The following is a 19,033-nucleotide window of genomic DNA, read 5'->3' on the forward strand; positions in this document are numbered from 1 at the left end:
GGTGTTACAGTATTATAATTGATTTTAAGATTATTATAAAAATAAAAAATATTTGACGTGATGATAATGATAGGTCGTGACTTGTGAATATTTGATATTTAAGTTTTATAATATTTTAATTATTAATGTAACATGTATTCTCGTGTGATTTTTTTTTTTAATAATAAAAAAAAACATCCCAATCCATGTACACCCCTAATTTTAATGACCTCCATTGCTAAAATTCAATGTCTTGTTTAGACTGTTACGTTTGGGATCGTAAAAATGAGCATAATTCAACTGACATAAAATATACATTTTCGACAAATAATTAGTATTGTTGAACTCGTAAAAAAAACTTTTAAATAATCAGTTTTTAATTTTTTTTTTCATATACCGTTGCTGATGTAGATACGAGAATGTCGGGAATACAACAAAAATTTAACATTATTGGTACAGAAAAACATCGTGAGTACATAACTGAGAACAACTATCTTTCTTAATACTTTACATCGGAAGTGAAGCCATCAAACTATGTTTTGTTTATCACTTTTACTCGTAAATGATGATTATAGTACACGATCCATTTATCATACTCGCCCATGAGACACACGTCGTTAAGTCTGTCACGTGGACTAGTAGGATCCAAAACTTAACTGTACAATGTAGAATGAACACATTGGACTCACGAGTTTCGATTTAGCATCACATGGACAAATGGAATTCAAAACCTAAGTTTACAGTGTAGAACGAGCATAGTAAGTTTCGAGTTTCGATTCTCATTTAGTCGACTAAAATTTTCGTGTCGGGTCAGGTCAACGTGTGGTGAATTTGGAGGTAAATCAAATCATTTAAAATGGAGGGAATATATGACGTCACTGCCAATCTGATGCCTGCTAATTATTGGTTGGCGCCTTGATACTCGGGGGGCGGGAAGAAGATACGGTGAGTATTTAATTTAGTCACACATTTTCCCTAAAAAAGTCATTTTTTTTCTTTATATTTCAAATAAATGATATTATGTTTCATATTCTTTTAAGGTAATTATCTCCACAATCTTCGTCATATATTCAACTCCAATTGGACTTTTTCCTTTTATTTTTAATTAGGTTCTTAATATTTTTTAATTAACTACGTTCTCATCTATAATTCGATGTACTTTTTATTATCGTTCATATTTTTTTTTTTTTAAGTTATTGACGTTGGATGAAAGTCTCACATCGGCTAATTTAGAGAATGATCATGTCCATTGGTTTGAGGCATTCTCGAGAAGCCCAAAGCAAAGCTTATGCTCAAAGTGGACAATATCATGTCATTGTGGAGAGTTATGTCCATCTAACAATTGATTAATATAGTCTAAATGTTAACTTTGTTACGAGTATCATGGAAACGTCCTGGATCGAAATATGGGTGTGGAGAGTCGTGTTCATCTAACAATTGATTAATATAGTCTAAATGTTGACTTTGTTACGAGTATCATGGAAATGTCCCGAATCGAATTGTTATGAGTATCATAGAAACATCTTGGATCGAAATATGGGTTTCAAATTACGCTTGATTTAGTTGAAGAAATTTTTTAGATAACTCAAAATTGTTTATTTCTAAACCTTTAATTTATGCAAAATAAAATTGTAAATTTGATAAATTAATGGCGTTTTTAAATTGATTACTAACAATTTTGCAATGTGACGTGTATGTGCAATTACGTATTTTACCCTTATACAACCAAACAATTCATTTGACACGTATTGCAATACATTAGTCAAGTTTCTTCCACATTGTATTTACTCCGAGACTAAAATATTTACCAACGTGGCACTTAGAGATATTCATGAGACAGAGTATGGTACGGATAGGAAAGTCTTCCTCAGACCCGCTCCCATCTCAATCTTCATTGTTGCAAAATTCTCCACTTATTTTTACGGAATCAAGACATAGAGATATCCACGAAGTAGAGTGAGGACGAGAAAACTTTCACATACCCATTCCCATCTCAGATTTTAACACATATAAAGTGAAGTGGGACAAGGACAGGAATGAGAAATATAACCCCAGCCCCAATTCCGTTTAGATAACTCGAGAGATCTCTCCACTCTCTCCCCCGTCACCCTTTAAAACGATAATTTTTAGAGCATGTCCTCGACTCCAACCACAGCCTGCGCAAAAAAAAAAAAAAAAAACAAAACGAAAGTTTTTCAACTTCAAAGGTAGAAGTTAAGCTATCAACTTTGTTCAAGGAAATCAAGGATCAAGATAAGAGTAATGATTACGCGTTGCCATGATGATCGACACAAGGTCACCCATCATCTGTCTCATAGCCAACACATTGGCCGGCCTCGAGCCCATGATGAGCCATGTATCCCAAAACCTTGCCACCATCCAGCCAATGGTGGCGAGGTCTCAGCTTGGGCTCGAACACAGTCGACTGGTTCGTTGGAGAGCAAAGCTCATGGACACAAGGTTCACTAATTTGATAACCATGGACGTTGTACGGTTCGAACGCGGACGGTGGAGGGATGTTGGGAGTGGGCCTTCAGCGGGCCTTTTTTTTCTTTGTAATCGTGCTCGTTTTGCTAGGTTAAAAGGAAGGTCTGGAAGTGGAGTTATAATCAAAGCAGCCCTGTTTTAAGACATTATCGCCGCCGCCGCTGCCGCCGCCGCCTCAGAATGGCTGCCTCTTCGCTGTTAAACCCCGCCATTTCTTTCCCCTCTTACAAGCCCAAGCTCCAAGCCAACCCAAATTTCCGCAATCCCATTCTCAGAATCCGACGACCATCCGCTTCTTCCGATTCGTCTTCCTCCACGCCGACTAATGGCTCTCCGTCATTGTCGACCACCAAGAACCGCCGCTCTGCCGACGAGAACATCAAAGACGAAGCACGGCGCCATCGTGCAGCCTCCGGAGAAGACCGTAGCAACTTCTCGGCCAAGTACGTGCCATTTAATGCCGGCGCCGACTCGTCTGAGTGGTACTCGCTTGACGAGGTCGTTTACCGGAGCCGATCTGGTGGATTGCTCGACGTTCAGCACGACATGGAAGCTTTGAAGAAATTCGACGGCGCGTACTGGCGCAACCTCTTCGATTCACGCGTGGGGAAAACCACATGGCCTTATGGGTCCGGTGTGTGGAGCAAGAAGGAGTGGGTGTTGCCGGAGATTGACCCCGATGATATCGTCAGCGCCTTCGAAGGTAACTCGAACCTATTTTGGGCTGAGAGATTTGGCAAACAGTTTCTGGGTATGAATGATTTATGGGTAAAACACTGTGGGATTAGCCACACTGGGAGTTTCAAGGATTTGGGCATGACTGTTTTGGTCAGCCAAGTGAACCGGCTGAGGAAATTGAAACGCCCCGTCGTCGGAGTCGGTTGTGCATCGACCGGAGACACATCGGCCGCACTCTCGGCCTACTGCGCATCTGCAGGGATCCCTTCAATCGTCTTCCTCCCTGCAAACAAGATTTCCATGGCACAGTTAGTTCAGCCCATTGCAAATGGAGCCTTTGTGTTGAGTATAGACACTGATTTTGATGGTTGCATGAAGCTAATTAGGGAAGTTACAGCAGAATTGCCCATTTACTTGGCCAATTCCTTGAATAGTTTGAGGCTCGAAGGGCAAAAGACTGCTGCCATTGAAATTCTACAGCAATTTGATTGGGCAGTACCTGAATGGGTGATCATTCCAGGAGGCAATCTTGGGAACATATATGCATTTTACAAAGGATTCAAGATGTGCCAAGAGCTTGGCCTTGTTGACAGGATTCCTAGGCTTGTTTGTGCACAAGCAGCCAATGCTAACCCTCTGTATTTACACTACAAATCCGGGTGGAAAGATTTCAAGGCTGTGAAAGCAAGTTCGACGTTCGCCTCGGCCATTCAGATTGGGGATCCTGTTTCCATAGATAGAGCTGTTTGTGCTCTACAGAATTCGAATGGCATCGTCGAGGAAGCAACAGAGGAGGAACTAATGGATGCAATGGCACAAGCTGACTCTACTGGGATGTTCATTTGCCCTCACACAGGGGTGGCACTAACGGCTTTGATCAAGCTGAGAAACCAAGGGGTCATCAGCCCGACCGATAGGACGGTGGTGGTGAGCACTGCTCATGGCCTGAAGTTTACACAGTCGAAAATCGACTATCACTCCAAGGAAATCCCAGACATGGCTTGCCAATTTGCTAACCCACCTGTTCAAGTGAAGGCTGATTATGGGAGTGTCATGGATGTACTTAAAGATTATTTACTACAAAAGGCTCCAATGTCTAAAGTGTAGTACCTTGTAGATTATCGCTTTCGACTCGGCTGGCTTTTAGTTTCTGTTGCTCTACTTTACCTAGTAATAAAATTTGGCCCTTGATTCCAAATCTGGCAAATGAACGCAGGTTAAACGAAGTTCACAACAGAATACTATCATTGAATATAATAACACCATGTTATAATGTTATAATAACTAAAAGACAAGCAACTTAATTTAGAAATAAAACGATTAGTTTGGGCAACAGCTAAAGATGAAGCAGCGGACAGCAATTGCTTTCTAACAAAACTACTAACAGCCCTTGCCTGTCTGCTGCTTCAAGAATAATCATAAAGGGAGATGCTCTTGTCATCAGACACACTAGCAAGTCGACCAGACCGAACGCCAGCACCAGGTGGTCGAAACGCAACCCCCCAGACCTGATCACTATGGTTAGTCATTGTCTGAACGGCGGTCCTCATGTTGAGATCCCAAAGCCTAACAGTTCTGTCGCTAGAGCCTGTTGCAACAGCAGCGCCATCAGGGCTTGCATCAACACTCAATACCCAGCTTGAATGGCCGGACATGGCTCCAATCAGAGTTTTCCCTTCCGCATCATACATGTGCACATGAGCATCGTCCGAGGCTGAGAAGAGTAGCCGTGGCTCAACAGGCGAATACACAAGGGATCTCACCGGCATGAAGTGGCCTTCCAAGTGGTGTAGGAACTTTGCGCGAGCTACATCAAAGACTGAAATGGTTCCATCCATTGAACCGCATGCAAGTCTCCTCCCATCAACGTTCCATGCTACTGAAAGTACAAACTTCTTGCTAGCAGTTTTATCAGTGGGCTTAGGTCCTTCTGGGCGAGGAATTGATAGAGTTGCAGCCAGCTTCCATGTGCTTGTGTCCCAAATCTTAATTGATGCGCTACCTCCACCAGCAACTGCTAACATGGTACCCTGATGCAAAGGTTACTGTTAAGTTTGGGCATGAACTGTGAAACAGATCAACTGATTTTTGTGGTTTTTCTTTTCTGGTCAGAGTGAACAAAACTGAAACATTGCTCTCCTTGATTTAGCTAAGTTTATGAACATAAAGAACAAAGTTGCTATTTTGGAAGAAACAACAGGTTTTCATAAAGCTAAAACAATGCAAGGTTTCATATATGATAACAAACAATGTTCTGATAAATTGATAAGCCCACTGGAACCACGAGTTCGAGCATATAAAAAAGAATTGAGTTAGGAATGTTCACAGCTATTGACATATGTCCTAATGTGAAGAGAACCATTAGAATTACCTATGTGCACAACAAGCAGAAAATGCAAACGTTTCGAACAACACAACACTAAAGGCATGATATTTTTTCTCTGTTTTTGTCGACTATAAACTACGATAGTAATCGTGATGAAATATTTGTTAACAATCAACATCTATCAAGGGTCACCGTCACAAATGGCATTCCAATTCCTGCATTTAAAGGGCTAATTTGCATATGAAAATAATTGATAGACAACCTTCGTTTCAGTAAAATTTCAATAAAAGCGAACCGTTGATCCGAGTTAAATGAATAAAGATATACTGGTGAAAAAAATGACCAATGAGCAGCTATACTTCACCATACCACAGTCATCGACAGACATTTCATTCATTTAAGAATCAAGTCAATTTACCAACTTTTTTGAGAAGAAAGTCGGTGATCAAACTGAAATTCAATAAATCAGGCATCTTGTAAGTTGCACAAAGAAAGAACCATAACAAATGAAGAAGCTACTATCTAGATTCGCATTTCTAACAGAGAGATATGAACACTAAGGATAATAACTTGTTTTTTTAGATATCTGTGAGTCTCCGTTCTTGATTATTCTCACTAGACAATGTAACTTATTTAGTTGTTAAATTTGGCTGGGAAGGTAACTTGTAAAGATAATTGAATCCAGGGAGCTTTCTTCCTCATGAAAATTTATAAGATCTAAGTAACTACACAGCACTAAATGACACAAGCAAATGCAAAAGCTATTGGAAGATTATTGCAATAGAGAACTTTCATGTCCAAATCAGGTTACGTGAACGGAAAAATAGTTTTAAATTCTTAGCAAAATCCTCTAATAAAAAGTAGACGATCTGAATCACAAAAATCACAGCCAAACAAGTTGAGTTCTATCCGTAAACGGCAAAACAATCCCAAATTCTTAACTTCATCCTCAAATAAGTGAGCAGCAAAAGAAAATTCAGAAAAGAACAAAAATCAAAACACCGAGAATTCAAAGCAAAAAAGTCGCAAGAAACTACCTCGGGATTGAAGCGCATTTGCCAGACCTCAGAAGGCGGTGCCTCAAGAGTGGCGATTGTGGAGTTGGAATCGACCTCAAATATGCGAACAAAGCTGTCGAGGGAAGCAGAGGCAGCAATGTAACCGGAAGGATGAGCAGCAACAGAAACAACGCCGAGGCAGTGGCCAGTGTTGGTGCGGTCCAAGTCGAGTTCGTCAGACTTCCAGAGCTTGACGGTCTCGTCGAGGGAGCCAGTGACGAGGAGGGAAGGGCGATTGTCGGTGGCCGGAATCCAAGTCGCCGCCCATACAGACTCTTCGTGAGCGTTCTCAACGGATTTGAGACCGGCGAGTTTCATCGGGTCACAGTCGGTGTGTCGTCTCAGTGAATTGGGGGTGACGCTTAGAGTAGAGCCCTAGCACGTCGGATCATTATTTCTCAGTTCTCAATGCGGGAAAGAAGAGGGAAATTAAAGTAAACTAAAACGACGACGTCGCTGTACGGATTCAATCCCCAAACTATCCGTATAGCGTATTAACGAAGCCGTCTGAGTTCACATAAAAATCTATTTTTTATTTTTATTTATTTTTTCTCTTTTTAATTATTATTATTTTCAGTTTTTTTTTTTATTTTTTTATTTTATTTTTATAAAGTTTAAAGAATCTATTACTTGTTATATAATAATAATAAACATTTATAATTAAATACCTTTTTAATAAAATAAAATTATAATATTATGTTATGAACGTTTCGAGCACAAGTACAACCAACTTAATATGCACGCTTCTAATGAATAATGGAAGAATTTAATACCTCCAAAATTTTAATATGCACATCGGTATGTGTTAACACGATATTTTACTAATTTGTCACCTATGTGTCTTGACATTCTACTATATACCTTAGGGCATATTTTAATATGTTTTGTCTTCACTCACATGCATCATAGAAAAAAAAAAATCAATTAAATCACCAGACATAATTGTTCCAAGTAAAACACACTGTGAAGGAATGAACTCTTCAGCGGAAGCATTGAAACCGTCTTGATTTTATTAAAAATTAAAAGAAAACAATAAATACGAGAGTAAGAATTCTACCTGTAGAAACCGTATCTTACCAGGCTTCTTGCAACTAGAAATTCTTCCACATTATACTGAGATTATCCAAAGATTGTGGGAGCCTCTTGAAACAAAATAAAGATTGAAGAGTGAAAATTTCAAAAAAATTATCGGGAGAGAGAATTTTATTCTCGAGAAAAAATGTGGGAGAATAGTATATGGTTAGAAACAAGGATTCTATTAATAGGACTCGAAGAATCTTTATCAAATAATATATTTAAATATCTCATATTATTCCAATCATATTATTCGAATTTTTAAAAAATATATTTTTATTTGATAGATCAATATAAATTAAATATTATTTATTTAATTGATCAATATAAATTAAATATTTTAATATTTAAAGTATAAAAAACAATAAATATATTTTCCTATTTTAATAGGTATTTTTTCTCTATTCATATTTAACTTATCTAATATATAAATATTAATTCGAAGATTTTAAATTAAATATATTTTTTCTTTCATAAATATATAATATATTAAATATGAATTTTAAAACTTTAAGATTTTCTTTCAATTAAATTGAACTTTTATTGCTCTAATTAGGGCGGACCAAAAAATTATAAACGAGAAGGATACAAAATTAATTAATTAAACTATTTAATTATCCAATTTCCATTCATTAATTATAGGTTAGACTAAAGTTGAACTTTTATGCATGGTAGGATATGTTATGTCCATCGATATAACCATTAATCATTCTCGAGTTGTTTATAATTACAGTTAAATCAGAAGTCTGTTTTATCCCTATAATTACATGGTTGATTTAAGTACCACTCATTTTTTAGGAATAATTTGCTTGATCCAATATAAGTCTCTCGTGGGACAACTTTAGTTCGAATTCCAAAATTAGTACTTTGAGAACAAATCATCTACTATCTTTTGGTACGAACTGATATTCCACATCTCATGCTATTTTGTTCCCAATCCCGTGTTTGGTTAAGTTCTCAAAATGGTAGACATATTGAATCGTCTACTTAAGTCATTCTCACCCATGCAAATTAAAGGACAGACCTTCAAAGTTCATAACTCACTCAAGATTAAGATTGAGTCGTCTATGTATCATGTGAAATATTAATCTTCTCAATTAATGAATTTATAAAAAAAAAAAAATTAAATATTTATTGGTCCAGTCTTATACAAATTCTATTGGATAGGATACCGTTATTCATATTTGAACTACTTGGATCAAATCATTTGTAACGATTACAAATTGGACTGTATGAATAGAGTTGTTACTATGATAAGGCACCAAACCTTATCCATATACTATAGACCATTTAGGTTATTACTTGAACGTAATCTTCTTACATGTCAACCATGCACCGTTCAAAATTACATTAATAATCTTAGATTTTAATTAAATGGATAATATTAAATTGTAAATAAAATAATAAAAGTTAAATAATTAATTACGAAGCTTTAGTGCATAAATTTCAACCCACTAAACTTATGATCGCCCTCGTTTTAATATGGTATCGATTCATTCATATGAAACCCGAAAATAGGGTATATAGGTAAGAGTGCATCTAGCCAAGCACCTAAACTTACCCAACTATACACACAGCTTTGAGAGATTTTTAAAAAAAAAAAAAAAAAAAAAAACGTAATTTCTTCGGATATTCTTCGGTTAGCGATGCAGATTCTTAAACATTTGGGCCTAGGCCCGCCCCCCTTAGTTCGTAATTTGGGCCTTGGCCCAATAGTTCTTTCTCCCTTACCGAATTCATCTTCTCCAGTCTCCACTCGCCCCTTAGCCTGGCAATGAAATTTGCTGCTTTGATGTTAACGTCCGGGCTGGGACAGAACACCGGCCCCACTCCGCCCACTCCGTTTACTTCGACGGCTGGCTCCGACGTCCCGTTAGTCGACGACGACGAACCGACGTTATCTGGTTCAGGAGATCCGCAATGAAACGTTTCGGAGCTCCGTGACCCGACGGTATCGCTTCGAACCCCGGATTTCACGTCCGTCGTCGTTTTGTACGGCGGTGGAATGGTTTCTGAGGGATTCCGTACCGCGCTGTTTATGACTTGGTTTTCGACTGTGGAATTTTGAACCCTGGGTGGTAGAGGCGGTCGGGGGCTAGCGGTCGAATTTTGCTGCCGTGATGATGGTGGCGGTGGCGGTGGCGGTAAAGGCGGAAGGGGGATCTGATTTCTCTTCTTTGTTGAACGGGATGACGATGAGACAGACGGCTGCGGCGGAAGCGGTGCAGATTCCGACTGAGCTTTCTTGTTCTTGTTCTGTTTTTTGAATATGCGGAAGAAAGAAGGAGGCGGAGGAGGAGGTGGAGGCGGCGGCGGCGGCGGTGGCCGTTGATCGGTTGGAGAGTGTCGATCGCCGTCGTAGATATCTCTAGCTTTCTGCTTCGTCTTTCTCTTCCTATACAGTGAAGCCAACGCTATTGCTATCTCTTTCTTAACATTTGTCTTCTTCCGTTCACTCTTTCGAAATTTCTCCTCCAGCCGAACTCGAATCGGCGACGGAGGAATAACTGTTCGCGGCGGTAGCGGCGGCGGGGGCGGCGGCGATTGTGACTTCGCGATTTCAGCATTATTCGTACTGACCTCGCGAACTTCCTCCTTTTTCTGGATAGTCTGCCTCGATTTCCTTCGAGTAACTGGCGGCGGCGGCGGAGGCGGCGGAGGCTGGTGATTGGGAGACTTCATCCTGTGAGACGCCGGAGACGAATTAGCCACAAACGTATCAACCGGAATAACCTTAATCTCCGCCGGCGATTCTTCTATTTCACATCCTCGCGCTCTGTACACGAAGGACCGCGAACGAAACTTGTTTGTTTCAAAATCATCAAAGAAGAGGAACTTATTCCCATCATTTCCATTTCCCCGCGGCGATTCCTGCCTCAGGTCCATCGCCACCGCCGCCGTTCCCGGCCTTCTCATCACCGAATCATAAAATCTCCTCTCTGCAAATTCAAACCCCCGCTGCGATAACTCCGAGTCCCCGTTCACATCAACCATTCTCCGACCAGAACCACCGCTTTCTCCGACGTCAACGGCGGTCGATTCGTCGTCCTTTCGTCTACCATAAATGCCGCAGATAATCGCAAACAGAACAACGAAAACATTGAACGAATCCCAGCTTTTCTTCACCGAATTAGGCCAAAAAACTTGATTAGTGAGCGAAAGAAGCAGACGGATTGCGAAGAACAAGAGAATCAAAGCCAGCGTCGGCAAGAGAATAATCAAAACCGGCAAAGAAATCAAAGGCGGAGACGAGGACCTACGGCGGCGCATCGGCGGCGCCCAGGACAGTGGTGCGCTGCTGTTTGGCTCCATGAAATGGCGTGGTTGAGCTCTGATTTTGAAGAACAATGTCTCTCTTTCCTTTTCAATTTGTTTAAAATGGAATTAATAATAAAATAAAAATATATTTATAATATAAAAATCGATTAGGACAAAATTTTGGTTAGGTAAGATTAGGGAAATGTAATGCCACTATTTGGCCCAATAACTCATAAGCTTTCTAATTTAATATATTTATGAGATTAATTAATTTTAAGTGAATAATTTAATTTTCATTTCATCTCTAATTTCAAATTATTTAACATTGCTTTATAGGATAATAATATGCATGTTATGTTAGTGAGCGTGACACAAATTTTATGTCTATGATTAAATATCTTTGATTAATATTGAATTATTTTAGGGGTACGTGTGAATTTTAATGATCGTTTCTTTGGTTATTATTTTAACAGTCTAATAAAAGTTTAGGGATAAGGTTCGTAAATTGTTCCTTCTCGATTATGTTCTTAAGCCAATCAGTAAACTCCACCTCCTTTCTACACCATTTATTTTTCTCATAAACGCCCATCAATTATTTTCTTGTTTCGTGTCTCGATTTGGAGATGAGATGTTAGATCTCACATTGGTTGAAGTGACAAACGAAACATTTCTTAGAAGGGTGTGAAAACCTTTCTCTAGTAGATACGTTTTAAAATTGTAAGGGGTGACGGTGATATGTAATAGACAAAAACGGATAATATCTGTAAGTGGTGGGCTTGAATTGTTGTAAATGGTATCAGAGCCAGTCATGGGGCGGTGTGCTAGTGAGGATGTTGGGCTCCTATGGAGTGTGGATTGTGAGATCTCACATTGATTGGAGAGGGGAACAAAGTGTTCTTTATAAGGGTGCAAAAACCTCTCCAGTTTTAAAACCGTAAGACTGACAGCGATATGTAACGAGCTAAAGTGGACAATATCTGTTAGCAGTGGACTTGAGTTGTTACAGATGGTATCACAATTAGTCATCGGTTGGTGTGTTAGCAAGGACGTTATGTGTCACAAACGCACTCTTGATGGTAGTGGACTTGCGATTGTGCGGCACTCACTTTTCAACGACAAGTGAGCTAAGCCAATTTGTTCTTACGTCGTCTATGGCCAAGCGACGTATGCTCGAGCCTCTGGCCTCAGTTTAAGAAGAAGAGGGCAGAGAGAGATTTTCGAAAGAGATATAGGAACGAAAAGAAGAGATGGGTTTGTTTCCAAAATCAAATCAGAAACTGAAAAGGGACTTGACTCAAAGCTCTCGAATGTCTTGTGCAGATGGATTGTGACATCTCGAATAGATATATAGAGTTAGAAGACGTTATATATGCAAGCAAGAGAGTAACAACAACGACTCACAGTATATAACTATTTGTAGGGAGAAGTTGACAACTAGTCATATCCCCCTATAGTACATCCCGAGGCATTTCATGTCTGGCAAGCCTAGACATGATTTTTCCAAAACGTCATACTTCCTAGAAAGACATAAAGGGTTTGGCTTGTCATGTGCATGCGCCCATGAACAACACGCCTTGGACGAGCATGATTGTGACTTTGTGCTCTCAAAGTGGTGGATTGTGAAATCCCATGTCGAGAAGAGAACAAAACATTTATTACAAAGGTGTGGAGACCTGTAAACAGTTGAACCATGGTTAAACGGATAAATGGACGAACATAGTTGGTAAAATTCAAACAAAGAGAAAAGTCAAAGATTAAGGGAAAGGGAGAAGAAAAGTAAACGGCCACGCATCCTCCAATCAAGCGCAAGCGTGTTTTTCGAAAATTAAATCAGCTGTGACTGACAAAAATGGCGAACATTAGGGTTTTGTGTTAGAATTTTATATGATAATTGTCGTTAATTTTCGCAAATCTATCCATTTCAACTGCTACTAGACACTTCTCCAATAATCGTTTTACTTCATAAATTCATCTTGTTCTTGATGTCTCTGTGAATTATATCTCTCTCCCAATCATCGATTCATCACTCAAAAGCTTCAATTCCAGTATCAATTCTACACGGTTGCTGCCTGGAAGAGATCTGCCATCAATGAGGAAGGGAGGCTTCAGCAACAACCTCAAGCTCAAGCTCAATCTCCCTCAAGAAGACCAATCCATAGCGAAGTTCCTGTAATCTCTCTCTCTCTCTCTGTCGCTGTTTGTGTTTGCGTAAGTGGAAAGTTCTGATGAATCTGGAATTTTGGTTTTCTTTTTCTTGTATAGAACGCAGAGCGGCACGTTTAAGGATGGCGATCTGCTCGTAAACAGAGATGGGGTTCGGATTGTTTCCAAGAGTGAAGTTGAAGCAGTAAGAAATCTCAGTTTTGCAGCACAGTGTATTTTTAGAGGATAATAATGTGCTCTAGTTTTCAATTACGCGATTTCTTGCTACATAGGATAAAGATGTTCTGCAACGAAGTATGGATTTATGAACCATGGATTGCATTTGTGATTGGACTTAGATTTAGTTCTAACTCTTAGTTAACTAAGACTCTTTGATATCGATTTGGTTTTTCGTTTAAGTTCTTAAAAAATGTTATTGTTTCCTTACTGAAAATGTTATTGTTTCCTTACTAGAAATGTTCTTGTTTCCTTACTATTTCTTTACTATGCTCTTTTAACTTTCTGAAAGAAATATTTAGATTCTTATCTAAGTTCCAAAAGCAGAAACATAATAAGTTTTTGAAAATTACTCTTTTTTTTTTCGGTTTTCAAAACTTGGTTCGGATTTAAAAAAAAAAACAAAACAACTCGTAATGAAGTAGTATTTATAAGCTTATCTTTAGAAAACAAAACTAGATGATTATCGAATACAATCGATTGAAGTATATAACATGTCGGATTCCTATGCTAAACTTGTTTGTTTTTAGACACACAGGGATCAAAGGGGAAAAAGTGGTTGACTATGTTGCCTTGAGAACTATGTGTGTATATATTAGGATACTAACTTGTTTTCTGTCTACCCATGTGTTCAGCCACCTCCGATTAAGCCTACAGATGATCAGCTGAGTTTAGCAGACATAGACATAATTAAAGTCATTGGAAAAGGAAATGGTGGAACCGTGCAATTAGTTCAGCACAAATGGACTGCTCAGTTTTTTGCATTGAAGGTACTGCACGGCTTAAACGTTATCTTCTTCCTAGAAATTGTCTGCCTTTGACTTCTGTGCTTTATATACTTTATAGTTGATGCTTCAAATAGTGGCTTGAACATCTTAATCGTCATTATTTCGAAGGTCTATAATCTCTGAACGACTAGCCCCCCTTCATCTGTCTTTGCAGTTTTCTGAAACTAACATATTCAATAGTTATTTGCTTTGAAATCGTCCTTTCTAATCTAGCTGGACTCTTTTAAAAAAGTTGACAGTGTTTGGATATTTCATGAGAATTTAAGTTTTTTTTTTTCTTTTTTTCTTTAAATTCCAAGTATTTTGATGCTATTTTCTGTAAGGTCCTTAATTTCTTGACGACTATGTCATTAGTTGATTTCTTTATTGGAATGAGAGGATTTTAGTTGATGGAATTTCTGAGCTTATTTGCTTGTGAGCGAAAAACTGGTTAATAAAAGAAGATATGTTTTTCTTTCGCAGTTTGAACCATAACTAGTTAAATCTACTCTACCATATGAACATTAATGGATAGCTTTTTGTTGTACTAAGTCTGTCAGTGAGCGTTTAAGACAAGCTGTTTCACATTCCTGCTTGTAATCTTCCCATTAGAAATTTTAGAATCAACAAAGAAAGTAATAACTATCCGCGTTAATTAGCAAAAAGAAAAAATCATAACATATCATATATCAAATGAATACACTTTCAGGTAATTCAGATGAAACTTGAGGAGTCTCACCGCAAGCAGATTGCACAAGAATTGAAAATCAATCAATCAGCGCAGTGCCCTTATATTGTTGTCTGTTACCAATCTTTCTATGATAATGGCTCTATATATATCATCCTAGAGTACATGGATGGAGGTTCTTTGGCAGATTTTTTGAAAAAGGTTAAACAAGTTCAAGAACCATATCTTGCTGCCCTTTGTAAGCAGGTAGGTAGACCTGCTTGGATATAGAGAATTTGTTCTTTTTAAATTTAGGAAATAATTGTAGACTTCCTTTTTAACTCCTTTTCTCCTTCCAATACAGGTGCTGAAGGGGTTGTCATACCTTCACCATGAACGACACATCATTCATCGGGACTTAAAGCCTTCTAATTTATTAATAAATCATAGAGGGGAAGTCAAGATTACTGACTTTGGTGTCAGTGCGATTATGGCAAGCACATATGGAGAGGCTAATACTTTTGTTGGCACGTATAACTATATGTCTGTGAGTATCATTTCTCAATATATTCACATAAATACAATTTTCTAGCTGTCTGTCTTCCCTTCATTTTTTTTTTCTGGAAAGAGCTATACGTTTTTCCTTCTAAACATGTGTAAAACTGACTGGTGTCTGTCTCTATGCATTTGCATTGTTATTTATAGCCAGAGAGAATTATTGGAGAAAAATATGATAATAAAAGTGACATTTGGAGCTTGGGCCTGATATTTCTCGAGTGTGCAACCGGAAAATTTCCTTATTCCCCACCAGAGCAAGAGGGAGGATGGGTTAATTTTTATGAGCTTATGGAAGCCATTGTTGAGGGCGAACCTCCTTCTGCTCCGGCTGACCAATTTACTCCCAACTTCTGTTCATTCATTTCTGCATGGTAAGAATCCAACTTTTCCTCGGATCCTTTGTGCTGAGAATTTGTCGATCATTATATGAACTTCAATTAGGAATTTGTATCTGTAAGTAGGTATTTTCTTTTACTCTAGCTTATTTCAAGTGTTTCACATTACATATGCTAACTCAGAAACTGGTTATTTTTATGTAATAGTGTGCAAAAGGACCCAAGGGATAGACTGTCAGCACGTGAACTTTTGGTATATAGTTCTTCCTCCCACATGTTGATAAGCAAGATGTCAGCACAATAGAGAAAATAAATCTGAAATTTTTGTTCACCTCTTGTGTGATTTTCAGGAACATCCTTTCATCAAGATGTATGAAGATACAGATATTGACCTGTCATCTTACTTCAATGATGCAGGGTCTCCACTTGCGACTTTCTAAATTTTATCTGGTATGTTATGGAACTACGTTCCCTTTAAAAACTTTTGATATCTTTCTATATACTGTTGAGAATCACGTGACGCAATCTCGACTTAGCAACGAAATCTATCATTTGGTGCGATGGAGTGGAAATTTCGGACTTCATGTTTGCATGCTAAAACATGTAATGTAAGCCATGTTTTCCCTTCAGCCCAGATATGATTTTTTTTTAAAGCAACTGTTTAGCTTTGCTAGTTCGCAATGTTGGGCATCTAGAACATCCGTCTCTGGTTCCCCAGCATAGTTGTGTACGACTGCGTGCATATCTAATATGAGTAAATCAAGGATACCTGCTTTCTTCTAGACAAGACTTAAGGGAAAGTATCCGTGTATATAGCAAGATTGAACCCGTGACTTATAGGAAATATAAGAACACGCAGCACAAGAAGCTTAAGAGCCTACATGAAACCTGTTTAACTTATGCGATATGTTAATTTCTAAAATCAGATCTAAAAAAGTAGTCACTAGAAATTGAAATCTATCTGGTTTGGTGATTGGTTTATCATTTTACTTTAGATTACAATATCATGCATGGGCGATGACGCCTTATTCATGGCCAATTGAGATCTCTAGAAGTAATGAAAGTTGGAAGTGTGATATTGTCCAGGATAACCCAGACATGCTCCTCTGTCTCTATCTTAACCAAGCTTAGTCATTTACTGGTGTTTGAGCTGATAATGCATCATTTTCTTTTTTATAGTTGATCATTCTGGCTCATACACGGGAATCTCAATTGTTTGCTGATTTCAAGGCTTGCAAGGATGAACAAGGAATCCGCCCCCATCTCACTTTCTCATGAATGCTGTTTGTTTTACTTCAGTTTGCTTCTTAATGAAAGAGGTGTTTCAATCTAAACGGGATGATAGTTGCTCCTTTGCTGGTCACAATTTAGATGGTTCTGATCCTTCTTGTGGATGGTTCAGAATGATACCGTGATATTATGTCGTATCGAGAGATTTCAAATCGTGGCCCCTTGTTGTAACATTTTGTAATCCAATTCTACCACTCCCATGTAAAATTTGAAGCATAAAAGAAAATAAATACTTGTTATGACAGCAGAGGCAGTGTGAATGATTTTTAGTCCTCATGTTTCTGTTTTATATTGTCAACTGAAGTTAAATTTGTGCATGAAGATTCTAAAGATTATGAGGATGGCCATAATCTAATCATCGATAAGTTTCTAAAATGGAAAAAGAAACATCAAAGCTTGCCTGCTGAGGCCGCCCAACTCTTGTATCATTCGAGTTCGTCTAGCATGGCTTGGATGCGCCGCTTGGCTACATCTTTGGTTTGTTAGGGTATCATTCAAGTTCGTCTAGCTAAACTCTAAACCCTTTGAGGCTAACATTGTCTCCTCCCTGTGAGAGTTTCTCACAATGGCGGGAGTTTCTCACAATGGCTAAGTGCAGGAATCCACAACGTCTCAGCTTCATTATGGAGAGACACCATTTGTTTGTTGCTAGCCTATCTTCCTCCTTCGAATTCAGATCATCCACATCGAGACACGTCGCAATCTGATATTAATTTTCAATTTGTTGCTGTAATCTGACATTAAATTTCGATCTAAGTGATCATTCAAGGAAAAAATAATGCATTTATGGTAAGGAATGTTATGGTAAGGGATGCCTAATGTCCCTTGAATATCCGTAGTATACAAATGGCCGTCATGGTAAGAAACTGGCCTTAGGGAGATGGGGGTTGATTGATAGAAAGAAGTACAGAGCCAAGAACAATCTAAGAAAATACTCCCTAGGTTACTACTACATATCAGAGGAACCAACATCGAGCCTTCCTGGGAGGTTGAACGGGCGTGGATCATGTATAACACCATCGGTTTCGAGTCCGAACATCTTCTTAGCCTAGAATTTGATGGCCAAATAGTATTTTCAGATCTTATTTCCTGCATGTAGTCAAACTGAAACTTTCAGTGTGCCTATATTTCCTCTAAAAGATAACAATGATCAGTATTGACAGAGCTTAAAACTGTTAACAATAAATGGTTCCTATTTCCTATACATAAAGAGCGTAAACTGTTATTTCTTAAAGGGGCTGGATGACCATGATAAACTAACATCCTACTTTTTCAATTTTATTTATCACAACCTATTGTATTGACTAGGAAAATGTATTCCGTTTGGAATTACCTCAATATTCTAAAGGGGATAAATTGGAGACCTGCAGCAAGAGAAATAAGCATATCAATAATAATAATAACAATAAAAAGAGCCTATCCGGGAGATCTCCCATCGGTTGGGGAGGAGAACGGAGCATTCTTTATAAGGGCATGGAAACCTCTCTCTAACACGCGTTTTAAAAACCTTGAGGGAAAACCCAAAAGGGAAAGCCCAAAGAGGATAATATGTTCTAGTGGTGGGCTTGGGCGGTTACAAATAGTATCAGAACCACGTTACTGGACGGTGCGAGGCACTAGTCAGAGTAGGACTAGACTCTCTCCATAATAGACACATTTTAAAAACCTTGAGGGAAAGCCCGAAGAGAACAATATCTGCTAGTAGTGGGCTCGGGTCTTTACACTATCACTATCCCTTTGGCATCATTTTTCTTTTGCTCTACAATTTTATCAGTATGAATATGATACATCCAATCAGTATCCTAGCTTCAATCTTGAAGGGGCTGGATGAAAAATGAGAAACTGAAACTTTCATTACCTCAAGTTTTTGTAGCGACCAGGCAAATGCACTCTTTGGTAACATCAAAGTTACGGAAACTGTAACCCACTTCCCTAAGTGAATGGATTGAAGACCTGCACAAGACACGCCAGCAGATCTATCAAGAAGGCTATAGTATCAATATCCCATATACAGATGCAACTAAAACTCTATTCCTAGTACAAACAAGGTTCTTCAGAAAACTCAAGTAATGTATTACAACTTAGAAACTCTCTGAATACAAATTTGAAAATAAAAAAGTAAAGGAAGTACAGAGATATCATGTATCAAGATTAATTAACTGGCTTCTTCATGGTCC

General features: G+C 38.4%; 4 protein-coding genes across 4 annotated transcripts; 2 read left to right on the top strand and 2 right to left on the bottom strand.

The window, feature by feature from the left end:
• Nucleotides 1-2,615: 2,615 nt before the first annotated feature.
• On the top strand, nt 2,616-4,342 carry MTO2 (Pyridoxal-5'-phosphate-dependent enzyme family protein). Its single transcript, XM_023660108.2, has one exon. It carries the CDS (start codon nt 2,647-2,649, stop codon nt 4,249-4,251), a length of 1,605 nt encoding a protein of 534 aa, XP_023515876.1. The 5' UTR covers nt 2,616-2,646; the 3' UTR covers nt 4,252-4,342.
• A 19-nt stretch (nt 4,343-4,361) lies between these two features.
• Nucleotides 4,362-6,953, bottom strand: VIP3 (Transducin/WD40 repeat-like superfamily protein). The gene is made up of 2 exons (XM_023660109.2): nt 6,508-6,953; nt 4,362-5,174 (listed from the first exon to the last, which is right to left on the bottom strand). Exons 1-2 carry the CDS (start codon nt 6,844-6,846, stop codon nt 4,551-4,553), a joined length of 963 nt encoding a protein of 320 aa, XP_023515877.2. The 5' UTR covers nt 6,847-6,953; the 3' UTR covers nt 4,362-4,550.
• A 2,105-nt stretch (nt 6,954-9,058) lies between these two features.
• On the bottom strand, nt 9,059-11,080 carry LOC111780536 (uncharacterized). Its single transcript, XM_023660961.2, has one exon. It carries the CDS (start codon nt 10,912-10,914, stop codon nt 9,259-9,261), a length of 1,656 nt encoding a protein of 551 aa, XP_023516729.2. The 5' UTR covers nt 10,915-11,080; the 3' UTR covers nt 9,059-9,258.
• Nucleotides 11,081-12,680: 1,600 nt separating this feature from the next.
• On the top strand, nt 12,681-17,132 carry LOC111780358 (mitogen-activated protein kinase kinase SIPKK). Its single transcript, XM_023660734.2, has 9 exons — nt 12,681-13,029; nt 13,123-13,207; nt 13,875-14,009; nt 14,716-14,940; nt 15,038-15,220; nt 15,379-15,602; nt 15,774-15,819; nt 15,917-16,016; nt 16,746-17,132. Exons 1-8 carry the CDS (start codon nt 12,950-12,952, stop codon nt 16,004-16,006), a joined length of 1,068 nt encoding a protein of 355 aa, XP_023516502.2. The 5' UTR covers nt 12,681-12,949; the 3' UTR covers nt 16,007-16,016; nt 16,746-17,132.
• The last annotated feature ends 1,901 nt before the right edge of the window (nt 17,133-19,033 follow it).

Source organism: Cucurbita pepo, chromosome 18 (assembly GCF_057944985.1).
Source record: "Cucurbita pepo subsp. pepo isolate OVF chromosome 18, ASM5794498v1, whole genome shotgun sequence".
Classification (NCBI taxonomy): Eukaryota; Viridiplantae; Streptophyta; class Magnoliopsida; order Cucurbitales; family Cucurbitaceae; genus Cucurbita; species Cucurbita pepo.

Excerpts from the sequence above, each read along its gene's own strand:
- MTO2 (XM_023660108.2), top strand. The coding sequence starts at position 2,647 with ATGGCTGCCTCTTCGCTGTTAAACCCCGCCATTTCTTTCCCCTCTTAC.
- VIP3 (XM_023660109.2), bottom strand. The coding sequence starts at position 6,846 with ATGAAACTCGCCGGTCTCAAATCCGTTGAGAACGCTCACGAAGAGTCT. Across the intron at positions 5,175-6,507 it reads AAATGCGCTTCAATCCCGAG|GGTACCATGTTAGCAGTTGC; the intron begins GTAGTTTCTTGC and ends CCTTTGCATCAG.
- LOC111780536 (XM_023660961.2), bottom strand. The coding sequence starts at position 10,914 with ATGGAGCCAAACAGCAGCGCACCACTGTCCTGGGCGCCGCCGATGCGC.
- LOC111780358 (XM_023660734.2), top strand. The coding sequence starts at position 12,950 with ATGAGGAAGGGAGGCTTCAGCAACAACCTCAAGCTCAAGCTCAATCTC. Across the intron at positions 14,010-14,715 it reads CTCAGTTTTTTGCATTGAAG|GTAATTCAGATGAAACTTGA; the intron begins GTACTGCACGGC and ends ATACACTTTCAG. Across the intron at positions 15,603-15,773 it reads TGTTCATTCATTTCTGCATG|TGTGCAAAAGGACCCAAGGG; the intron begins GTAAGAATCCAA and ends TTTATGTAATAG.